The sequence below is a fragment of the Lontra canadensis genome, unplaced genomic scaffold (genome assembly GCF_010015895.1).
Source record: "Lontra canadensis isolate GAN:19392208 unplaced genomic scaffold, GSC_riverotter_1.0 scaffold43, whole genome shotgun sequence".
Classification (NCBI taxonomy): Eukaryota; Metazoa; Chordata; class Mammalia; order Carnivora; family Mustelidae; genus Lontra; species Lontra canadensis.
This window is the reverse complement of record NW_022631037.1, coordinates 6,453,257-6,479,323: the sequence shown is the minus strand read 5'-3', so window position 1 is coordinate 6,479,323 and position 26,067 is coordinate 6,453,257. Positions and strand designations below refer to the sequence as shown.

The 26,067-nt window shown below is 37.4% G+C and overlaps 1 protein-coding gene across 2 annotated transcripts in view; it reads left to right on the top strand.

Annotated features, from left to right (window-relative positions):
• The window catches only part of STXBP4 (syntaxin binding protein 4), a 157,847-nt gene that overhangs the window by 9,647 nt on the left and 122,133 nt on the right, over nt 1-26,067 (top strand). For both annotated transcript variants that reach the window (XM_032872018.1, XM_032872019.1), the window contains exons 2-8: nt 2,004-2,080; nt 2,535-2,656; nt 6,447-6,579; nt 17,817-17,923; nt 18,283-18,502; nt 19,501-19,579; nt 25,898-25,992. In XM_032872018.1, the coding sequence (XP_032727909.1) occupies nt 2,610-2,656; nt 6,447-6,579; nt 17,817-17,923; nt 18,283-18,502; nt 19,501-19,579; nt 25,898-25,992 (681 nt within the window). In that variant the 5' untranslated portion in view covers nt 2,004-2,080; nt 2,535-2,609. The remainder of the gene's footprint in view (nt 1-2,003; nt 2,081-2,534; nt 2,657-6,446; nt 6,580-17,816; nt 17,924-18,282; nt 18,503-19,500; nt 19,580-25,897; nt 25,993-26,067) is intronic.

Sequence of the window (26,067 nt, the reverse complement as noted above, 5' to 3'; positions counted from 1 at the left end):
AATTACCACTAGATGGGGATCTTACTCACTTTGGCTTCATTTCTCTGCTGCTTTTCATCTGCATGCTTCCCCTTTTCCCGTTGCTTGCTACCACAGAGACTGTGAAAGTTGAAGCAGGATTTTAACATTCAGGCCAGTGCAACAACACTATGTTGGGTTCCCAGAGGACCATTCAAATGATTTACAGCAGAATCTGTGATATCTTCCTCATTTAATAGTTAGAGAAGAGCTGGGATGATTGCCTTGATTGTAGTTCTATGCCTTAGTTTTGCTCTCCCTAGAACTCTGGGTTTCTTAGCCCTCGGCCTCTCTGGAATTCTGCAAGACAGGTTCCTTCCTGCATCTCCCTCCAGCTATTTTTGAGGCAGAATTTTGCTTTGAATCAGTTACTGGTGTGGTGAGTTATTGATTTCCCTGCAGTAACTTAGAGGTATGGCATGCCACCTCCCTTCACCCCAGTACACCTTACACATATTCCCATTTTCTCTCTCTGTGCTCCAGCTCACAAATGTTTAAGAAGTCAGGGCACCTGGGTGGCTCAGTTGGTTAAGTGTCTGACTTTTGATTTTTGGCTCAGGTCATGATCTCAGTGTTGTGAGATGGAGCCCCACATGAGGGTACGTGCTGGGCATGGAAACTACTTAAGATCATCTCTCTCCTTCTCTGTCTCCTCACCACTCCACGCCCCCCCCCAACCGCTCTCATGCACATTCTTTTTCTAAAGAAAAGAAAGAAAAAAAAAAGTGTTTAGGAGGACTTGCCCCTAGTTTTCAGCTTCTGTGGTCCTCCTTTATGAGTTATCATCTCACCATCCTTTTTTTGTCTTCCAGAAATTTGTCACACATTTTACGTGATGGTTCTTCTCCTATTTAGTCATGAATGTTATGAGTTTATACTTATAAAGTGGGCTCTTTATGACTTATTCTATAACTGGGAGCCTGTACCTCCACTCCCCTTCACCTATTTTGTCCATCCCCCCAGCCCCTTTCCATTCTGGCAACTTTAAAGATTTTATTTAATTTTTTTATTTATTTGACAGACAGAGATCACAAGTAGGCAGAGAGGCAGGCAGAGAGTGATGAGGAAGCAGGCTCCCTGCTGAGCAGAGAGCCCGAGGCAGAGCTCGATCCCACGACCCGGGATCATGACCCAAGCTGAAGGCAGAGGCTTTAGCCCACTGAGCCACCCAGGCACCCCCCTCCCCCGCCCATTCTGCCAACTTTAAATGAAAATCACATCTAAAAAAAAAAAATTTAGCTTTCTTAAGATATGATTTATTTTTGTGTATTTTATTATTATTATTATTATTATTTTTTTTTTTTTTTTAGAGCGAGCGTGTGAGCCTGCAAGGGAGGTGGGGAGGAGTGGAAGGAAAGACTCTTAAGCAGGTTCCATGCTCAGCATGGAGCCCCATGCAGGGCTTGATATCACAACCCTGAGATCATGACCTGAGCCGAAATCAAGAGTTGGACACTCATCCAGCTGAGCCACCCTGGTGTCCCAAGATATAACTGATTTATAACAAATAGTACATATTAATCATTAGAAAATCTGGTAAGTTTTAACATGTTTATGCATTTGTAAAACCGTCACTACAGACAAGGTAGTTACTGTACCTATGAAGAAACTACAGCTTGGAGAAGCCTAGAAGCTCATATTGGAGTTCAGGTATCTCTGATGTCAAGGTACATGCTCTAGGCTCTGAAGCCTCCCCGCTAGCTAGAAAAACAACCACTGACTATTTCCTCTGTTTCTTATTTGTGTGGAGAACAGCACACAATTTCTGAATCTAGTTATTCATTTCTTTAATAAGAGGGTTGTGCTAAATGTTCTTAATGTCTGTAAAGTTTCTGTACTTTATTCATATTTTTTATGCAGAGATGGTAAAGGTCTATTCAAGTACAACTTTTTTAGTGCAGCGAAACTATACCATTCTCTTTAATGTTCACAGTGGAGCTATATGCGACATTAAAATCATATATATATATTTTTTCTTTTCATAGGAAAGTATTTAAGAAGCTTATGGTATAATATGCATCAAAGTAATATAAGATCTGCAGGAAGTCCCTCAAGATAGCTGGTAAGATGATAGGAATTTCTTTTTTTTTTCCTTCAAGGATGTATTGTATAATTATTTTACACACATTCTGACTATAAACTTTCTAGCCTTGTGATTATAAGAGATATTTGTCACAGTCTTTTATTATTATGCGATTTTTAAGTGTATTAACGGTGGAAGCTATAATAGTTACCTGAAGCTTAGCTATGTTCTTCACCTCTGCCAGAAAAGGCAGATTTTATATAGATACAGATAATCATGTGGATGTGGTCCTATAGCTATATCTATCTGTCTGTCTATCGAACTATCTTTGTATTTTTCAGATATTATCAGCATTGACTGAAGTGCCATAATTCAGAATATATAATATATACCTCACATGTATATACGTGTATGTGATGTTTTATGCAAAGTTGACATTGAATTTGACTGTTCTTAAGATGTGAACATTTATTTTCTACTTCTGCATTCTCAGGAAAAGAAGAATTTCTAGACTCTTCATCAATATCTTTATTTACCCAGTTAAATCCAAGGCTCCTGTGGTAAAATCATGAATAAAAATACATCTGCTGTGGTATCATCCAATCTACTTGAAAAGTAATTTTTAAATTAAATTTGCTTTGTTTTGAGCTGTCCTAGTTTGAAATATGTGGAATGTTAATGAGCTTTTGATTGAAAATTTTATATAGTTAATTGTGGTTTAAGGTGGCCTAATAAGGAAGTTGATCAATAATTACCTTCTAATGTAAATCAGTGTATGGGATAAATTCTGCGTTCTTTTTTATAATTCTTTGTAGAAATTACTTTTTTAAAATTTTGATCTGATTTTTTTTTAAATATCTAAAATATTTTATGATCCTGGTATAAAAATAATGAGAGATTAATTTTTGCTGAGTAACAAATCAGAACAACAACATTTATTCTTTCTCATGATTTGGAGTTTGGCTGAGCAGTTCTTCTGGTATGTACCCAAAGTGTAAGATGGCCCCATTCACATGTGTTGGTGCCTCATCTGGAAAGGCTAGACTGGTGTCTCTTTGAACCTGATCTCATGCTCTAGGAGGCTAGGTCAGGCTCTTTCACATGATGGCAGAATGGTTCCAAGCAACACACCCAAGTGTTTTTCAAATGTCTGTTTCCCTCACATTTGCTTGTGTACCAGTGACTGAAGCAATTCAGATAGCCAAGTCCAAATTCAAAGGGTAGAGATGTAGACTTTACATTTTAATGGAAGGAACAGTAAAGTCACATTCCAAAGGGCATGCAGACATGCAAACATGTAACACACATATAACAAGGTATATTCAGAGAAGTCATTCTTGGCCTTCATTCACTCTGTGACTTCATTCTTCCTATAGATAACCATTTTTATTCTTAGTTCCTTTTCAGTGCTTCTTCTGTATAAGCAAATACATATAAATATATATGCGTGTTGTTATATGCGTGTATATAACACTAAAGAAGTGCACACCAGTCCTTCAGCTCAGGCTCACAGGTCTTCCCTGGAGATGAGTATCAAGCCAGTTAAATTCAGGATGTCTTTCTCTGACACCTCCTCCTGAGAGCACTGGAAAACTCTAGTCTCCAAGGGGCACAGGCCAGGCCCATCTATGTGGTATGCAAAGAACTCCATGCACGGAGCTCTATGCTCTGGTGCTGAACAGTGACTTTCTGGGATAGCACAGAGTTTTGTCCAACTACCTAAGGCAAAATCAAGCCAATGGGAAAGAATCCTATGACTGAGGCAAGATGGCCCCAGATATTTTGGCTCCGCCTCTTAGGTTCCAGTTGCCAGCATATTCTTTTTTTTTTTTTTATACATTTGACAGAGAGAGAGAGATCACAGGCAGGCAGAGAGGGGAGAGGGGGGAAGCAGTCTTCCCGCTGAGCAGAGAGCCCGATGTAGGGCTCCATCCCAGGACCCTGAGATCATGACCTGAGCCAAAGGCAGAGGCTTAACCCACTGAGCCACCCAGGTGCCCTGTGCCAGCATATTCTTTAAAAAAGGTAGCTATACTTTTTGATCTTGCCCTTTTTTTTAACTTAAATTATATCCTGTTGATCCTATCAGTCTGTAAATGTCTTTATTGTACTTTGTTATAACTGTGTAGATTCTATCCTGTGAATGTACCATAATTTATTCAGCCAGTACCTTATTTTTTTTTAATATTTTTTTAGGATTTTATTTATTTATTGACAGAGAGTGAAAGAGTACAAGCAGGGGGAGTGGCAGAGGGAGAAGGAGAAACGGGCTCCCCACTGAGCAGGGAGCCCGATGGGGGGGGCTTGATCCCAGGATGGTGAGATCATGACCTGAGCCGAAGGCAGACACTTAACCGAATGAGCCACCCAGGTGCCCTCCGTCAATACCTTATTGATGGACATCCATTGTTTGCAAGTTTTGGAGATTACAAATTATGTCAAAATAAATAACCCTGTAGACAAGTTATTTTGTATTTTATGCCAGAGTATCTTTGGGATGAATTCCTAGAAATGGAATTTCTGGGTCAGAAGGTAAATTTAGAGATTACCAAATTATCTCATTAGGAGTTATGCCATTTTGCATTCCCATCAGCAGTGTACAAGAGTACTCTTTCCTATATCCTTACCATCTGAGTACATTTTCAGTTTTAAGTTTTATGTTGATTTGATAGGTGAGTAGCAATATCTCTGCCTGGTTTTAACTTGCAGTTCTCTGTGATTAACGTTGAGCAGCAAAACTATTTTTAATAGCCAAAAAAAGTAAATAATATAAATTCTTAACTTAAGGGGGTCCTAGCAAGTAAATGCTGTATGAAATATAGATACTCTGTTGGTATTAGAAAAGGAGGGACCCTTTACTGAAACAATAATATATGGTGGAGATTATATGCTGTCCCCATTGAAGGAAACCTGCATTTAGACGGTTTAAGAGGTTATGGGAGGCACTGAATAAGGTCCTTTAATTCCCTTTCCCGTTCCACTCTCTTATTTCTAGGTTTCACTCCGTTATGCCCGTACAATTTAATACTCCATCAAGAGTGGGCTGAGCTTCTGAAATCTGTAACAGCGAAACATCGTGGACCCAATCCCAACTGCCTCTTTTCCTAGCTAATTGACTGTTGCCCTAGTAACCAGATAGGCCATCCAACATTAGAGCCTGATTCAGTATCAGTATAATGCAGCCTTGGAGGCTGTCCTGCAGAGACAGCGAAATATTCAAAAGCAGGGAGGTTTGTAAGGGTTTGGGTTTTTTAAAAATATATTTTAATTTCTTTCATTCTATTTTTTTATGATTTAACTTTTAAATACACACTTTCGTAAAGATATAGTTAGAATTTCTATGGCAGAAGCTAAGAAAGTCTTTTCTGAAAGCTATAATCATATGTAAGATATGAGGCAACTCTTTTTTAATAGCAGTTTCAGTTTTTTGATATGTTTGAAGATAGCTGAAAGTCCTGTAATTCAACAATGGCTTTAATACAGCCACCAAGGAGATCTTAACACCACATTTTGCCTCTGGAGTAAGACAAACTGGGTTTCCAGTGCTGTTCTCCAGCTTCATAACCTTAGACCACCAAGTTAACCTTCCTTGATTTTGGTGTTTTTAGAATAATGAGGGTAATAATCTTAGGAGTTGTATAAATACTAAGTTGGATGGCATAATGTGTGTATATTCTTAGCACAGTACCTAGTACATCAGAGGAAAGCAGGCAGCCCTAAGCCTCATTTCAAACTCTGTTCAAGCTCTCTCAGACTGGCACAAGTCTCCTCTCTTACTGGAGTGTTCAGAAGCACAACTTGGGGGTATACCTTTTGCAGAATTCTTTTGACAGTTCCTTCTTTTCTAATGGCATTGCTCTTACGTCTGATGGAAATTATGGGTGGAGCACATGCTTTCTATGAGAAAACACTCTTCCTAAATTAAAAAGATAAACTTTTCGCTTTGAGATTCAAGTGGAGGTCAGATTTATTTTGCTGTAAATGGCCACAGACATGTCTTTTCAAAAGTCACTTAACCTAACTCACTAAAATCTTTAATTTTGGAATCCCTTAGTGTAGTCTAAAAGTCAGCTAAAAACACATCTCTTCAGTTACCTTCAATACATCTTTATGTTTATTTAAATCCTATGTTGAAGGTATTTTTCTTTGTTCTGCTCCAAAGAAATAAGCATTATTGCTGTGATTTCTTCTATGGTTTGTTTTTATAGAAAAATAAATAAATAATAGAGGTAACAGAACCCATTTGATTGTTTTTCTATCACCATACTTTTCTAAATGTCATTGCTAGTATATACTAGTATTTCGGGTTATCTAGTTCTAAGAATGTGATTTAGCACGTAGTTTAAAGCGAAAGTAGGCACAGATCTTTAGGCTAACCTGTGAATGCTAATTTACTTTATCTTAGGGATCCTGCCTTTCAGATGATTACAGTTACCAAGGAAACAGGCCTTGGTCTGAAGATCCTAGGAGGAATTAACCGGAATGAAGGTCCCTTGGTATATATTCAGGAAATCATTCCTGGAGGAGACTGTTATAAGGTAAAAATGAAAGTAAAGTAACACTTCACAAAAAAACCCAGACCACCAGTGGTGAGGTTTGTTTTACTACTACATCAGTAAATTTTTAGTATTAACTGAATGCCACTGTGACCAATTCTCAGTGAAAGATCCTACAAGAACTGGAAAATAGGCCTTTACCTTCAAAGAGCTTTAACCTAATGAATGAATAGGAAATAAATAGGAAACTAATAGATTTCAGGCTCTTTTAACTAAAGGAGATATATATATACACATATATATACACATATATATGTGTATATATATGTGTATATATATATTTTTAAAGGGAATTTATTTATTTATTTATTTAATTTTATTTCATTTGAGAAAGAGCAGGGAGAGGCGCAGAGGGAGAGGGACAACCTGGTGCTGCACTGAGCACAGAACCCATTTCAGGACCCTGAGATCACGAGCTGGGCTGAAACCAAGAGTCAGATATTCAGCTGACTGAGCCACTGATGTGCCCCGAGGTTACATATTTTAAATTATGGGCTGTTTAACTCTTATCCAAAGTCTGGTTGAGAGAAATTGTTTTTGAAGACATGTTCTCTCTCCATTGCTCTGAGAGTTTGGATTAAGTCGGATCATTTAAACTTGAGCTACATTCATTTAGCCTCTCCTAAGTGCAAAACAAACAAGCAAACTCAGCATATGAAAATCTGCTCAGTTCTGAATTTGCAATAACTCTTGTTGAGTTTGTTAATTATATCATTTGTTAGTTGCCCATATGATAAATTAGATTTAGAATTAAGACCAGAACATACTTTTTTTCAGGGTGGGGTGGGGGATTAATTTTTTTTTTTTTTTTAAGATTTTATTTATTTATTTGAGGGAGAATGAGTGAGAGAGAGCATGAGAGAGGAGAAGGTCAGAGGGAGAAGCAGACTCCCCAAGGAGCTGGGAGCCCAATGCGGGACTCGATCCTGGAAGTCCGGGATCATGACCTGAGCCGAAGGCAGTTGCTCAACCAACTGAGCCACCCAGGAGCCCAAGGGTGGGGGATTAAAAAGCCTTACTCTCCTCTTTGCTGTAAGATATAATGTAAATCGTGATTTCTTTTTTGCTCTGATTGCTAGGAATTCTCCAAATTTGAAGCACAATATCAGCAACTTAGTTAAGAAACTAATAGGGGCGCCTGAGTGACTCAGTGGGTTAAGCCTTTGCCTTCGGCTCAGGTCATGATCCCAGGGTCCTGGGATCGAGCGCTGCATCGGGCTCCCTGCTCAGCGAGGAGCCTGCTTTCCTGTCCGTCTCTCTGCCTCCCTCTCTGCCTACTTGTGATCTCAGTCTGTCAAATAAATAAATAAAATCTTAAAAAAAAAAAAAGAAAGAAACTAGTTAACTATGTTTGCATTTTCATTTCTCTTGAATTTCATTTGCCATTTCTGTTTTACTAACATGATTCTATATGTCTACTGTTGAAAATTGCTTCCAGTCCTTTCTGGAGAGAAATAGGATATAAAGAGTTTAATAAAATACTGTATTAATGTCAAGGTATATAGCATGAGAAAGGATCCTTTTAAGTTTGTTCATATTGTTGTTTTTCTCTTATTTGTTTTGGTTCAATATATAGTCTTATGCTTACCCCACCCTCATCCCAGATGCTTGTTTAGCAAGCATTTTATCTAGTCAACTGCATTTTTTTTTCCTTGTTAGGAAAAAAATTAACTTCACCATTGATTTGCGAAATAATAGAAATGATTTCAATTGTTTCAAGTTTGTTGAGATAATAAGATACACTTACCATGTTGTAAGTATTATACAATAAATTTAGGATATTATAATATAAATTTCAGCTATTGAATTTAAATTATTAACTAAATAAAAGTATACTTAAATGCTAAATTTAAACAAAATCAAACAAAAAAAGAAATTAGTCTTGTAAGAATTGAGATATTTAGGACTACTTTAGTTGAGGGATGTGTGTGTGTGTGTGTGTATGTTCACTATAGCCAAGATAGTCCCTAAACCACACTTCATATAATGCAATAACAGATCATGGTATCTAACAAGTGATAAAAATTTGCTGTTATGATGAGCGTCAGTTTGTGCTTTTTATTCCCATGAAAAATATTTGTAGTTAAAATAATAAATTGATAGTAGGGTGCTGAATGACTCTTCATCTGTTATCAGTGGTAACAGACTGAAAATTACACTTAAATACTTTCTCTTGGTTTTTCTTATAATTTCACTGTAAGGGTCTCAAAAAGCAGTCACTTACAAACTATATTCTGTATTTACCACTAGAGAGCAGCACAGAGTTATTAATGTTCCTTGACATTATCTGGTCAAGTTCAAAGGAAGAAAACAGCTAAAACAGAGAAAGGTGGAGACAATAACATAATAGGCTTGCGATGCTTACACTTACTGTTTTTTCCTGTCTCATTCATATTTTATTTTTTTATATTTTTTAACTTCTTTTTTAAATTTTTTTTTATTTTTTATTAACATATAATGTATTGTTAGCCCCAAGGCTACAGGTCTGTGAATCGCCAGGTTTATACACTTCACAGCACTCACCATAGCACATACCTTCCCCAATGTCCATAACCCAACCACCCTCTCCCTACCCCACTCCCCCCAGCAAACCTCAGATTGTTTTGTGAGATTAAGAGTCTCTTATGGTTTGTCTCCCTTCCGATCCCATCTTGTTTCATTTATTCCTTTCCTATCCCCCAAGCTCTCCACGTTGTCTCTCAACATTCTCATATTAGGGAGATCATATGATAATTGTCTTTCTCTGATGGACTTACTTCGCTCAGCATAATACCCTCTAGTTCCATTCACATCGTCACAAATGGCAAGATTTCATTTCTTTTGATGGCTGCATAGTATTCCATTGTATATATATACCACATCTTCTTTAGCCATTCATCTGTTGATGGACATCTAGGTTCTTTCCATAGTTTGGCTGTTGTGAACACTGCTAGTATAAACATTCGGGTGCATGTGCCCCTTCGGATCACTACATTTGTAACTTTTTTTTTTTTAAGATTTTATTTATTTATTTGACAGACAGAGATCACAAGTAAGCAGAGAGGCAGGCAGAGAGAGAGGAGGAATCAGGCTCCCTGCTGAGCAGAGAGCCTAATGTGGGGCTTGATCCCAGGACCCTGGGATCATGACCTAAGCCGAAGGCAGAGGCTTTAACCCACTGAGCCACCCAGGTGCCCTGCTACCTTTGTATCTTTAGGGTAAATACCTAGTAGTGTGATTGCTGGATCGTAGGGTAGCTCTATTTTCAACTTTTTGAGGAACCTCCATGCTGTTTTCCAAAGTGGTTGCACCAGCTTACATTCCCACCAACAGTATAGGAGGGTTCCCCTTTCTCTGCAACCTCTCCAGCATCTATCATTCCCTGACTTGTTAATTTTAGCCATTCTGACTGGTGTGAGGTGGTATCTCACTGTGGTTTTGATTTGTATTTCCCCGATGCCGAGTGATTTGGAGTACTTTTTCATGTGTCATCTGGCCATCTGGATGTCTTCTTTGCAGAAATGTCTGTTCATGTCCTCTGCCCATTTCTCAATTGGATTATTTGTTCTTTGGGTGTTGAGTTTGATAAGTTCTTTATAGATTTTGGATACTAGCCCTTTATTGATATGTCATTTGTAAATATCTTCTCCCATTCTGTCAGTTGTCTTTTGGTTTTGTTGACTGTTTCCTTTGCTGTGCAAAAGCTTTTGATCTTGATGAAGTCCCAGTAGTTCATTTTTGCCCTTGCTTCCCTTGCCTTTGGTGATATTCCTAGGAAGAAGTTGCTGCGGCTGAGGTTGAAGGGGTTGCTGCCTGTGTTCTCAAGGATTTTGATGGATTCCTTTCTCACACTGAGGTCCTTCATCCATTTTGAGTCTTGTTTTCATGTGCAGTGTAAGGAAATGGTCCAGTTTGATTTTTCTGCATGTGGCTGTCCAATTTTCCCAACACCATTTGTTGAAGAGGCTGTCTTTTTTCCATTGGACATTCTTTCCTGCTTTGTCGAAGTTTAGTTGATCATAGAGTTGAGGGTCTATTTCTGGGCTCTCTTTTCTGTTCCATTGATCTATGTGTCTGTTTTTGTGCCAGGACCATGCTGTCTTGATGATGATAGCTTTGTAATAGAGCTTGAAGTTTGGAATTGGGATGCCACCAACTTTGGCTTTCTTTTTCAACATTCCTCTGGCTATTTGGGGTCTTTTCTGTTTCCATATAAATTTTAGGATTATTTGTTCCATTTCTTTGAGAAAAAGTGATGGTATTTTGATAGGGATTGCATTAAATGTGTAGATTGCTTTAGGTAGCATAGACATTTCCACAATATTTGTTCTTCCAATCCATGAGCATGGAACGTTTTTCCATTTCTTTGTGTCTTCCTCAGTTTCTTTTCATGAGTACTTTATAGTTTTCTGAGTACAGATTCTTTGCCTCTTTGGTTAGGTTTATTCCTAGGTATCTTATGGTTTGGGGTGCATTTATAAATGGGATTGACTCCTTAATTTCTCTTTCTTCTGTCTTGTTGTTGGTGTATAGAAATGCAACTGACTTCTGTGCATTGATTTTATATCCTGACACTTTACTGAATTCCTGTACAAGTTCTAGGAGACTTACACTTATTTTTGTGTACTTCCTCAAGATGGAGAGTTACGTGCACATTATTCTGCAAATGCACACTGATGCAATTTTATTTTTAAATGTTCTTATTAATAATAGTAGCATTTACTATTATTATAATAGTAAATAATAGCATTTACTATTACATATACTTCTAAATACTGTTAGGCATGTTAATATTCTAATCTGCACAAAATTTCTGCAGTAATAGAGGTATTCATACAATAGGAAACACGGGCTCATGAGATTATCCTTATTAAGTTGCAAAACTGAGCAACTTATATATTTTTATATTTTATACTTTATACTATACTTTTTTATATTTTTATATTATATACTTTTATATTTATATTTTTAAATGCATGTGACTGCTTTTGCTTGCTTTAATTTTATTTTAATATGATATTGTTTCAGAGCTAATAATATATGCAGTCCCCAGTCTTATAGATGGATTATATAACATTTATATTCCCAAACTTCACATGTTGAGGGGGGCTGTTGGAACTCAGAAGGATAAATATATGTGAAAGTTTCCCAATGGCAGAAACAAAACAAAACAAAACAAAAAACAATACTGGTTCAGTGACCAAAACACCATGTTTCTTTGAAAAACATATTCAGAGTTAAAACTTGGGGCATCTTGACATGTTTTTTCCAGTTGAAATAGAAGGAAAGATTCTTCCCACGCTAAGTGTTAGAGGAAGCCTATAGGATGAGAACAAATGTGCTTGGTACTGAGTTAAGGAACTATGAAAACTTCCACCCCACCAGCCAGTCCCTTATCAGTCTGAAGTCCTCAGTGTTCGATCTCAAATTTTTCTCGGGCTGCGACACTCCTTTGAGCTTTATTCCCACATATCCAATTGCTTGGTCAGCATTTCCATTTGGATCTCCTTAAGACATCTCAAACTCACTGTATCTGAGACAAGACTCATAAAAGTCATACCACATCCTCGTCTGCCCATCCTTTCCCAAATAGAGCTTCTTCCTCTGTTCCCAGTCCCAGTCTTTACGTACCTTCCAAGTGCATACACTCAGAAGACCTGAAAGCAGCCTAACTACTTCCTCTCCCTTAATACCCATACCCAGTTGATTAGCATGTGCTGTTGCCTTTTTCTACTCTCTAAATATCTCTTAAACCCATCAGTCTCCTCGACCTCCACCATCATCACATAGTTTATCAGACCACACAATAGCTTTGCCTGCTCTCATGTACCATGCCTATCCCCCTCCCCACCACCAGCCTATCATACTAATACTCAGTTGCCTGCAGGGCTCTGTATAATGTGACTTCTGCCCCATAATTCTCTGACTCTCCATCTTTATGCTTCCAGAATGGTATTCTTTCAGTTCCTGAAAACTCTTTTTCATTTGCAATTCCCTCTGACTGAGAACACACCCATGGCACCACTACCATGACTTCCAAATATCTATTCAAAGACTAATTCCTAAGGAATGTGTTCTCTGTGCCCTTCAGTTTATTTTATCTTTTTTTTTTTTTTTAAGATATTATTTATTCATTTGAGAGAAAGAGGACAAGCAGGCGGGGAGAGGCAGGAGAGGGAGAAGCAGACCCCGCACTGAGCAGGGAGCCAGACACAGGGTTCGATCCCAGGACTCTAAAATCATGACCTGAGCCGAAGACAGATGCTTAAACGACTGGGCCACCCTGGCACTCCTGTGCCCCCAGTTTATTCCAGATCTTTTCTCCTATATGTGCTCCTAGATCCTGTTCCTTTCCTTTGTATCACCTGTCTCAGCTTGTAAACATGCATCCATATCTGTAGTGGTGTTATCAAGTCTGTCTGAACAAGAAGACAGTGTGTTTCCTAAGTACAAAAAGTTTTGTTCATAATAATATCCTTCATCTCCAGTATGATGCCAGGCACATACTAATTGCTCAGTTAATATTTATGAATGAATGACCCCTTAGGCATTCGGTCATCTTTCTGAGAGTTACTAATCTCCTTGTTTGCTATTCCACTGCCACCATCTGGCTCCATACCAAGTACCTCTCTTCCCTGGCCCTTTGTGTCAGATTCTGAACACAAAATGTCTTTGGAGTTTTCAAATGTTTTTGTTTGTGCCTTTGTTTCCTGCTATTAGTGTAAGGAAAGCAGGCAGTAATCAAAAGCTTTTCCTCAAACCTGATACTACATTTTATATTTCATTTAACTGATTCTAAGACATATAATAAAACACAAACAAGCTCTGTGAGATGAGTCTTAACAATCAGTTTCATTTTCTTTTAGCATTTTCTTATTTTAGTGCTACATAAAATAATGGTGTATTTTACAAGTGTCACTTTAAATTTTATAAATTCAGGCCTTTGGGGGGGGTTAAACTCTACAGATAAAGACAATGATCATGCAGCTGTAAGATACTAATGGTTGGTCGTTGTTCACAAAGGGTTGAAGTTAGGCATCTTTATCTGTCAGAAGAAGTCTGGTTTCAGAATATGCTGAGCATATCCCTGGGAGCCTCTGGATGACACAGTGTCAAGAAACCAGTCCCATTGTTGGGAGCTGAAGGAAGGAGTAGCGGCCAAGAGCATTCACTTTACAAGTCACTCTCTTCTCTCCTTTGCCATTATTACTTCTGTCAGAGCCACCTTAACTTCCTCAGACTGTTTCCTGCCCCTGATCAGCTGATTGTGGACTTACTCTGTACCCGGCACTATGCTGGGGGAAAAACTTGTGAAAAGGATATGGTTCTGGCCGACTGAAATAATCAGTGCTGTTAGTTTGGAAATGGGTGGATTAAGGTGCTCTAATGGGAGAAAAAAAGATATGTAAACAGGGACAGTACAAAGTAAATATAATAACAGAGGTAAGTTAAAGTGCTTTTGGAGCAGAGAGAGAGGAACAATTAAGTATTTCGAGGCAGTTGGGCAAACAACGCAGAGAAAATGTTTGCGTTTGGCTGTGAAGTTTAAGCGCGAGTTTATCAGAAGTGGCAGGGTTGGTGGTGGCATTCTAGACAGGAATTAGGATGTGTAAAAGCATTAAGGTTCCAAAGACCATGGCTGGTTTGAAGAACATTTTTGAGACTCAAATGAAACATTTATGTGTTGAGGAGGGAAGTGAGGCTTTTTTCAGGAAGGCTGAAAAAAGTTGGTTGCAGCTAGCTTGTTGTGCTGGGTTTGCAAAGTTAAGGAGTTTCAACTTTTCTTACCCATGGACAGCCATTAAAGGTTTTTGTTGTTTTTTAAGAGAAGGAGGCGGGTAGGGGCAGGGGGAGAGAGAGAATCTTAAGCAGGCTCCACACCCAGCAGGGAGCCTGATCTCACGATCCTGAAATCATGACTTGAGCCAAAATCAAGAGCCCGACACTTAACTGACTGATCTACCTAGGCATCCCTAAAGGTTCTTAATTTGAGGAGTAACAGGACTAAATTTGCTAACAACGTGAGAATTACAGCAGGCACGGAGTTTTGATTCAACTCATTTTTATTTAACACCTACAATGTGCTAGGATTTTATGTATGTTATTTAATTACTAATAGCAACTTTGCGTGACAGGTATTTATCTCCACTTTACAGCTAGGAAAATCAAGTCTCAGAGAGATTATGCAACTTGCCTAAGTGCAAATTAATAACTGGCAGGCTATAGAAGTTGACAGTTTCTGAAAGTGTGGGAAAGGAACCAGAAGTCTTGCAGGAGCATTCCTTAGTATTTAGGACTAAGGAGTTAGTTAAATCAGAATCAGTCCGTGTCCATGGTACGGTAATATAGTAACATGTTATTTAGAAAACTATATAATGGTCATTATAAGTGAACAGCACAGGTAGTTTTCAGTAGAAATATGTACATGGTCTTGAGTACTTTATTACTTTTTTAACGCTTTTGTAGATGTTGATGGGAAAGAATGCAGACCTGACATGTGGAAGGAGGGCACGTGAAAGTTGTACAGTTGCTCAGTAACTGCTGTATCCAAACCCAGACAGTATGGAAGAAGCCTCAGCATGTCCCCAAAGTTAGTATCTTCACATATACATTCATCCAACTGGGGCAGGGCTCACTGGTTTGAATGCCAGACTCCAACAGAAATAGCTTTGCTTGAGTTTGCAGGTTCTGACTTTTAAACAGGTTCAGAAATTCACACGATCAGCTAAGATCTTGTTCTAGGAGGCAAAGAAAAAAAAAAACCCACTGTAAATACTTTTTAGGGAGAAAAAATATATATAAACACCAGAAGCCACCATCAGAAAGCATTATTCTTCCTTTCTTCTCTGACCCTTGTCCTGCTGGACATCAGTGTACTGTAATATAAGATACATGTTGTGTTCATGAGAGCTTTTCCCGCTGTGTTGCTAATACGTCTGAAAGGAGGATGTAGGAGATAGCAGGTCTACCGAAATCCTATTGCCTACCTCTGTTTTCTGTAGCCTTTTTCTCTGCAACCCTGATAGCAGCTGTGGTATGTATGAGAGGCGTGGACACAGGAGCTACCTCCAACAGTTTTGAATGTAGTTCTGTAGATGAGACTGTGTGACTCCCCCAGCCCCTTTCCTCTTCCTCTATTTGTTTATGAACATCTAGCTAGCAAGTTGTAGAGCTCAGGTTTGTATTGGGTCTGTCTGGCTGCCAAACCTTGTGTTCTTTCCACGTCTGTCCACTGCCTTCTGAAGTCTCCTGCCAGTTGAAAAAATTGTCACCTGACAATATTTACTGTTATTACTGTCTGCCACCCCGATTCTAAAAAATCCTTTCTTTCCTTGTCAATGGCCTTTGTATGCTTTGCTCCAATGAAACAGGGCTTTCTTCATTTTCTCCACTTTTTCTCCTAAATTGTTGCTAGGCTTTGTGATACAAGTCAATAGTAGTATAGCCATTAAATTTCAGCTGTAATCTACTTTATTAAGCTGATTCTAGTAAGGAACTCCTTTGTAGATTCCAAATAGGCTAGAGCTGGATTTAATAATGGCATTTATTTAATTTGACTCATTTATTAATATACTTATTTTAAAATTAGATTAAAAATTTCTCCATTTGACCCTTATTTCCAAGAACAGTTTTGGAATATAGAACCAAACACAATTCAGCCTAATTAATTTTGGGCAGATATTATGAGCTCTTTTTATTTTGGGAGATGGAGAATTTCTTTTTTATTTTATTTTATTTTATTTTTTTAAGTAGACTCCCTGCCCTATATAGGACTTGAACGCACCACCCTGAGATCAAGAGTTGTGTACTTTACCAACTGAGCCAACGAGGCGCCCCTCTTTTCTTTTTTATAATGTGATACTTGACACATGTAAATGAAGCATAATAATAGAATGAACACCTATGAATCTGCTTAGCATTCACCACTTGATTTAAAAAGTAGAAAATCTTAAGTGCTACTGAGGCATTCCTGATCACATTCCCCACATTCCCCACCCTTCCTCCTGGAAATAAGCACTCTGGGATTTTGTTCATTCTCCCCTATTATTAGCCTTATCCTATTGCCTGTGGCAAAAGAAACAGGTTGTTTCTCTTGTTTACTGCCATTTCATCTTAACCTTGAGTTAACCGTCCTGAAGGTAAAATTTCACATATTAAATTGCAAGCTAATGTATGTGAATGTCTGAGTATGTCTTGGTAGAGTTGATTTAAATGCATATGTAACCGAACTCTGTACTAAGGTTTGGACCCAAGCAGTACAGAACTGTGTTTACAAAATTTTACAAAATCAGCTCTTTGATTTAACTGAACATGTAGGATCCCTATGGTGGATGCTTTCTCCATACTGCTTAGTCTTTTCCAGCATTACTATTGCGTTTTACTCCTCATACATTAATCAGTGGAAGGGAAAAAATACAGCATATTATATAGCAAAATATAGTGAATATAGCAATTGTATTGTGTTCTCTCACTTTACTAGTTATATTAATAAAATACAAATTTCTAAATTTTATGTATTTTAAAATCGTTTCCTTTTTCAGTGTAATTTTTAAAATAATGTTTGTAATTTAGACAGGTCATAGAGTCATTATGCATTTAGTTGATAGTTTCTTTTACATAGCATTTGAAATAACATGTTTCCATGAAGTTTTTTTGATTAATATTTTATATTTATTTATATATCTTCCTGTGTACTCAGTATTCAGTGTTGAGAGATAGCAGTAAGTGTGTTTTTATTTCTATTTAAGATTTGTTTATTTATTGGAGAGAGAGAGAGAGAGAACGGGGAGGGGCAGAGGGAGTCTTAAGAGAGGACAAGCAGACTCCCCACTGAGCAGGGAGACTGACAGGGGGCTCATTCCCAGAACCCTGGGATTATGACCTGAGACAAAGGCAGACACTTAACCAGCTGAGCCACCCAGGCACTGTAGTACCAACCTTTTAAAATGGGTCTTTTCCTGGTGTACCTGGCTATGTCTTCATGTGTGTCTTCAGGATTCCTTACTGTGCAAATTCAGCTCACATATACAGGAACTGTTCCATTTCATTCCGTATGTAAGCAAACCAGGCTTTAGTAAAAACTTTTTGCTAGTGAGGTTTTTTTGTCTAAGATTTTCTTTTTACTCCTTCTTAGAAAGACTGTTTACTAAATTTTTTTTTTTGTTTAGTTGCATCAGTTTGTTTCTTTTTTTAAACACCATCATTATTAATTCCTTTATATTTATTACTACTTTTGTTAGGATGGACGTTTGAAGCCAGGAGATCAACTTGTCTCAATAAACAAGGAATCTATGATTGGTGTATCCTTTGAAGAAGCAAAAAGCATAATTACCAGAGCCAAGTTGAGGTAACTATCCTATTCATAAAATAGAATGAGTTAATTAGCATGTCTTCTCAAAAACAGTAACTTAAGAGGTTTAAATAGTTTAGATCCTAAAAGAGCATGCATGTGAGCCGGGTGGGGGAGGGCAGAGGAAGAGAGAGAATCTCAAGCAAACTCCTCACTGAGCAGCAAAATCCGACATGGGGCTTGATCTCACAACTCTGAGATTGTGACCTGAGCTGACATCAAGAGTTGGCTGCTTTAACCGACCACCCAGGCACCCCCAAAACAAGTATATTTTAATAATAATTGAAACATTATCTTAAAATTCAGCTGTACTGTATCCACACTATATCCATAAAGTGATTTCTTTTTAATGCTAGGTCAGAATCTGTTTGGGAGATAGCATTCATAAGACAAAAATCTGATGGCAGTCATCCAGGAAATCCATCTTGTACATCTCTTTTACAAGCTTCAGGAGAATATGGACCTCAAGTCTCGACATTTAGCCTTCTTCCATCTCCCCCTGAAACACTAATTCCAAAGACCTCATCTACTCCCCAAACTACAGATACCATTTTACCTTCTTTTAGGATAAATCAGGTAATCTTACATTTCTCTGTATATTTATGTAGTCCGTAAATCCCCTGTATGTTTTTATGTTTGTTATATGCAATAGAATTTTAATTTTGTTAGTGTAGTTTTTTTTAACAGATTTATATTTCCTTGAAAGTGCTTTTCTTTTTTTTTCTGTTTAATATTTTTATACTGTGCTATCAATAATATAATTTTTCAAGTCAGTGTGTCTTTTGTCCGGAAAGTCATGATCAGGAATGGCCTCGAGGAGATATGTCTAGTTGTCATTCAAAACTATGTTAGGAATGTCATATTTATTTTCAGAAAATCTCTAATATGGTTTAATTTATTCTTATTTCTGTTGCCTGCTTGACTGAAGACAGTCAGTCTTCCTTCTTGTTCCTTAGCTTTTTCTCTTGCACAATGAGGCTAATCCTAATTACCCAGTGTAGGTGGCTATGGTTCCCTCACGTGTGCATGCTAATACCTAGTTCACCCCAGTAGACTCACCCAGAAGAGGGAGTTTCTACATCAGAATCGACAGTTGATTACTAATTGCAACAGGGCCCTAAAAAGTCAAAGTTATAAAATAGAGCATGTACTCTTAAAATATATGTGAGCTATAAAACAAAATAGGAAACTCAGGTAGGCTTTCAGTCAATGGAATAAAATTTGTCAAAGGCAATTTCAGTTTCGGGAACCTGCTAGTAAGATACAGAGTGTAAGATTTTCTGTCAGCCCCTTACTTATACTTTTTTATTTGGGGTTGTAATACCTTTTCAAAGATAAGGTGCGTGGCCTAATATTTTGTTGTCCTTGGACATGGTAGAGCTGAAAGCAGTTGTTCTTTAATTCTGAAATGCTTTGCTTGGAGATAAATATAACAAAATTTTAGAGATCTCATATTTTTTTGGATTACTGCTTTAATCTCTTAAACCATTCTTTTTATGTTAACGTGAGCTTCTAGTCTGGTCTTTGACCTACTTTAGAAAATGACATTTTATGTTCTTCCTTTTCTTTCATAGATGAAAACTGGATACAAGAAAACAGAACAGACTCCAATTACTTCTTCGGGAAACAGCCCTACGGATATGTCTAATACAGGTAAATGCACATTTAATTCCTCTTTATTATTATTTCTTTCAATTACTCTTTCTCAATGAGGAGTACATAATGTGACTTAATAGACTTTAAAGAAGGGTGCATTATGCCTTTTTTCCTTCAGTGAATAAAAGAGCAAAATGAATGTATTGTGCAATGGTCCCTGTTAGATTAGATCTTTTATTAGAAATTTTCTTGAACAAAGGGTTGAAATTTTAAGATGCATTATCATAACGGTGTCTGTGAAGCTGTAGTAATCAATGAACTGTTGAAATCAAATAATGTAAACTCTTCTTTAAATCAAGATTAGGTTGCCTTGTCCTTTTAGGGAAATACTGGTGAGGTTCATTAAATGCACCTTTCAGAGAAATTATAGATGGGAGCATAGCTTAAGAAAAAAAATATGTTTTTGGTTTTTTTAAGAAGAGATCGTATAGATGTAAATTAAAAAGAATATCAGTATTATGAATTGAATATTTTAGTTATAATTACCATGAAATGATTTACTGACTTTTTAAAACAATAAAATGTTAATTGTGTGAGCCACCCATTAAAAAAATTGCTTTTTATCAAACTGTGAAGTATCTATTTGTAGCTCCAATATCAAGAAAAAAACTTTCCCTTTAAATTATGTCCAAAAATTAAGTACAACAACAATCAAAAACCAATGCTTAAGGAAAGGAAGAGTTAATTACATATGTCTAAAAATTATAATGTAAGTTGTTACCTGTATATTTTAATTTTTAATACCATTAGTCTAGATCAGAATTGCAAAATAAGGACAAATTAACATAAAGTACATGGTATCTTCATCCATTTGGGCTGCTGTGACAAAATACCACAGACTGGGTAGCTTATAAACAGCAGACATGTATTTCTAACAGTTCTGGTGGCTGGAAATCCAGGATCATGGTGCTAGCATGGTCCCAGTGAGAGCCTTTTTCAGGTTGCAGACTTCCCATTGTATCCTCACATGGAGACCTGTGGGGTCTCTTCAGTCACAATACTAATCCCATTCAGGAGAGCTTCACCCTCGTGACCTCAGCCCCCCCAAAAGGCCCCATCTCCGAATACCATCACCTTGTGGGTTAGCATTTTGAAATAGGCATTTGGGGAGGACACAGGCTTTCAGACCACAGCACACAGGCACCACACTTATTGGGAATTTATAGCGGATTCCACAGTTTTTTCCTCTGAGACCAGTATTTACCAGTGGGTTGGTAGCAATCTCTAGCCGTAAATTAAATGCCCTTCTACTTAGAGGGATTCCTTGACTCTTAGAAATTTTATTAGTATTCTTTTTTTTTAAAGATTTTATGTATTTATTTGACAGACAGAGATCACAAGTAGGCAGAGAGGCAGGTAGAGAGAGAGGAGGAACCAGGCTCCCTGATGAGCAGAGAACCTGATGCGGGGCTCGATCACAGGACCCTGGGATCATGACCTGAGCCGAAGGCAGAGGCTTTAACCCACTGAGCCACCCAGGCGTCCCAGTATTATCCCTTTTATGGAATTAATTTCCATTCTCTTGATGTATTGTTTTTATTTTAAACTGTGAACACATGTGAAGAAGAAAAAAAATATAGATGAAAGAAGTGAACAATGGTAAGGATACATTTATGTAACATGATTTTAATTTTGAAAGTCATTGGACTGCTCATTGCCTCTCTTAGTCTTTTATTTATTCAAGAACCACTTACCGAACATGTCATGTATGTAGAAAACATAGTTCAGTAGGAATTATGAAGGAATAAGGATATTTTCCATGAGATACTTAAGAGTCTATGGTGAAATAAAACATAGGTTAAAAAAAAACCTTCATCATTCAGATTAGAAAACATGTATGTATGTGTTTATTTTATTGAATAACTACCATTTGTGGTATTCTGTGTTAACTAGAGTGGGGTACGGGTGGTTTCTGTATTCAAAGGGTCATACTATCTTGTCCAGATAGTGTGAAGATGTGAACAAAGTGGAGAAGGAAAGAAGTGGCCAGAGTGTGGTGTAGGGAAGGCACAGGCTCTGAATGCAAATGTAAAGATTCTTTTCTTCGCTTCCAGCTTATTAGCTGTGTAACCTTGAAATAGTTGCCTCGTGGGTCTTTATGAATATTAAATGAGATCATGCATATCAGGCACTTAGCATTGTAATTGGTACATAGCATATGCTCAGTAAATTTTGCTGTTATTATTAATATTACAGAACCCACTGACTATAGCGTAGCTCAGATAATATTTCGGGGATATTTTTAGACTGGAAACAAAAGCTCCCATTCTTTAATTCAGTTTTGCATCCTCCCTTCACCCCCCAAATTAGTACATAGTAAAGAATTTGTCACAACATGTAGAAATTTCTTGGCAAAAATCAGACATCATCCAGATCATGCAAGAAGTGGTAAACATCGATTGATGGGTGGAGATCTTCCTAAGTGAAGGAAGCACCGTGAGCAAAAGCACAGAACAAAGGATGAGCTAGATATCAGGTCATCCTAGGAAGCAGATCTGATTAGAATGAAGAGATCCTGGGGCACCTGGGTGACTCAGTGGGTTAAGCCTCTGCCTTCGGCTCAGGTCATGATCCCGGGGTCCTGGGATCGAGCCCCGCATCAGGCGCTCTGCTCAGCAGGGAGCCTGCTTCCCTTCCTCTCTCTCTACCTGCCTCTCTGCCTACTTGTGATCTCTCTCTGTCAAATAAATAAATAAAAATGTTAAAAAAAAAAGAATGAAGAGATCCCAGAATAATGAATAAAATGAGGTAAATTCACATAAGTGACTAAAAGAAAGAGTGCTATATTTTATAATAGAAAAATGATTTAATGAAAATATATTTGAGTGAGCTGTATGAAAAGTAAAATTTTTTTTCAATTAACATATAATGCATTATTAGCCCCAGGGGTACAGGTCTGCAAATCATCAGGCTTACACTTCTCACAGCACTCACCATAACACATACCCTCCCCAATGTCAATAACCCAACCACCCTCTCCCTACCCCCTTCCCCGAGCTACCCTGTTTGTTTTGTGAGATTAAGAGTCTTCTATGGTTTGTTTCCCTCCCGATCCCATCTTGTTTCATTTTTTCCTTCTGAAAAGTAAATATTAAAATACAATTAAAATTGAACACTTTTGTAGGGTAGAATTAGCATTGAGGTAGTCTTATTTTTTTATTTTCACGTAAGTGTAGTAGCCCAGATCTTTCTAGGGGGAAAAAAAAAAACAAAATTAACTCCAAATTATCTCTAGGTAACTTACATACATTGTGATTTGTCTGTTATAAGCACTTAATTATAGATTTTTCCCAAATTAGACCCTTAACTGTCACATCTAAACTTCTTCAGCCAGTTGGTATTTATTCAAAAAATATAAATAAGTTTTAATGTTAATCTCAACAAAACAAACTGAATTGAAGCAAATCTACCCATGTTCCCATCTCAAAATTATTCCAAAGTGTAAAACTGGTTAGAATTTTAAAAATCCATAATACTTGAATATGTTTTTTAAAAACTATTATATAAATGTCTTATTTCAGAACTCAGAGTCGTTTACTATTGCTATAAGCTGACTAATGCATGAACTTGTGAGCTCAAAGCATACTACAGACATTCCTGAAAAAATGAGTGAAGAATTATTGCATGAAGAAATATTATCATTACTTTAACTTTACCAGAACACAAACTGTAATCCTCCCACACTAAGGTTTTATAACTGAAACAAAATAGTGATGGGGGAAAATATCCATAGAGGGTTCGTGGTATAAACCAAATGGTTTTGATCCTGCCCTCTTAAAACATTCCCTTTCTTCCCCTAAAAAGAGGAATAGAAGAGAAGATCCAAGAGAATAATAAGCTTTCCTTTGAAAATCCTCACTCCCCCAGAGAGGAGCAAGTCAAGAGCTTGAGGCCAGAATTGAGAGATGTCACCAGCAAATGGGGAAAGCTGTCTGTCTATGAGCAGCTTTTCAGGTCAAGCTCCTCTGAATCACCAAAGCATGCCGGATTTATGCACAAATCCTCCTGAGGTTTTGGCTCAAAGGTACAGGTTTAGGGGAAGGTTGGCAGAAAGAAAGTGGGATTTTGTTAAGCCATGACTGCATATTGTTAAATATGCGGGGCGGGGGGGGAGTTACTGTAATTTTACTTTAAATCTCCTGTTATACGTCTGTTTGTTAATATTAACAATATTCTAAGGGTGCGTGGGTGGCTCAGTCTGTTAAGCGTGTGACTCTTGATCTCAGCTCGGGTCTTTATCTCAGGGTCACCAGTTCAAGCCCCATGTTGGGCTCCACGCTGGCCGTGGAGCCTACTTAAACACAAACAAACAATATTCTCTAGTGTTCATAGTAGTTTTCTCTGATTCTATATTTTACCTTTACAATTTCTGTAAGGTGCACTATTTTATTCTAACTACTTTACAGATGAGAAAACATGATGAAAGATACTGACGACATTTAGGAATCATGGCTTTGGGAGTCACAAGAGACTAGAATCCTGACATGGTCACTTCCTAGCTGTGTGATCATAGGCTGGTTTCTTTACCTTTTGGGACCTTGATCTCTCCATCTTTGGGATGGCAATAATGACACCTATGTCATTATAGCTATCGTAAAGCTTAATGAGCTCATCTCTATGAAGTACTTAGTGCATTGTCTGGCTCAAAGTAAGCATAAATAAGAGCTGATCTGCTGTCATTTCCACTGTTACAAACGGCAAATTTTTATGCTTATGTATAGGAATACATAACTGAGAATGCATGCCTCAGTGTGTGTGGTTGCTGTGTGTGTGTCCCTGTTCCTCCCTGTCTCTTTCTGCTCTGTCTCCCTTCCACCCCTAGCCCTTCCACATACTTAACACTTGCATAGGGGATTTCACTCCCAGGAGGAGGATTATTGGTCAGAAATCATGATTAGGCTAGTTTGGGTCCACCTACTAGTGCTCGTGTTCCTTAATTGCAGGTCAGGCGTCAAGCTGAAGGTCATTGACAAGCCTCACAAATCCAAACATTAAAAATGAAAAATAAAGTTTGACTTCCCTGCTCTTTGGTCTTCTATACCACGCTACTCCATGCTGATCTTTTGTGCCACACTGTAGGTTTGGCACAGAATTTCTCTTAAGAGAAAAAAAGAAAAAAAGACATATATATACATATATACTATTTTTTGTCTCGTGGCTAACAATTAAGTATCACGATGACAAAAGAGATTTTGCTGCTTTTATCAGAAATGTAAAAATTCTATTATACTAAAATCACTCTTCCTCAAGGTTTGATTCCATTTGAAGCTAAAAGTCAGTAACCATTTTTTTTTTATGATCTTGACACCTATAAGCTATATTCAAGATTTTACATAGAATGTTAAGGATGTGTTAAAGGTTTAGAGGAAGACTATTTATTTTCATATGCGCTTCTTATGTTCTTAAGAAAGAGAATGCAAATCATTTTGTACTTAGAGACAGATGCTCTGAGAAATTAAAAAAAAATTAAAACACTGCATAAAGATGTGACATTTCAAAAAGTTTTTTCTCTTCCTCTTGTTTCTATGTAGAACTAGTAAAATACCATTTAGAAGTGTATTTAGAATAGTGACAATTTAGATACAAGGATTGACATGAAGTACAAGAATTTGTTTTACATACTTTGGCATATTAAAACAAATAATTTTTCAAGGTCTAATCCTTTGTGGCATCTGATCTCTTATTCCTGCAAAAAGGACGAAGGCTCATCTAAATCATCAGTGTAGATTAAGAAGGCATTAGAACGGGTGAGAGGTGTATGAAACTCAACTCGTGGAAGTCCATCTATGCTTCCTGAAATATAACCTTAATGTAAAGTAAGGGGTTCCAAAAGTTCCTAGTCTGCATCATACTTTATGTGCAAACTTGAAACAATTTGCACTTAGAAGTTTTTCCATAGTACCTTCAGAACTCCGTAACAAAACCGCTTCTGCCAAAGAAATATCATGATATTTTTGAATTCCTAACTTGATTTTACTTATTTTGGAAGATAAGGCTTCACTTTACAATTAGTAAGGCATTTTGATGATGGGGTACTGGTAGGATGTATGTTTGTCTTTTAAATTAATATTTCCATGGGATTTAAGGCATAATTGGCCATTCTTTTTGTATTAGATCTTTTAGTGCTCAAGTGAGGGTGATTTATATGATACATTTTAGATTTAAAGAAAAAAAAAAAATGAAAACAAAAGTAAAAACTGCCAACTGATTAGCCAGAATTATTTTTGAACAGCAGGAGCCCAGAACACATCCTGTCAAATGAAAAGTTCTATTCCAATTAAGTTTCCAATTAACGTGCACCCTGTTGTCTCTTAGATATTGCCCCTGCATGGACTGATAATTATGGACCACAAGGAAAGAAGATTTCCCTAAATCCCTCTGTTCGCCTCAAGGCAGAGAAACTGGAAATGGTAAATACTTTAAATTTCCATTTTTCTTCTGTAAAATAGAAGTAAGGAAGTGTTCTCATTCTCTGAGAGGATAAA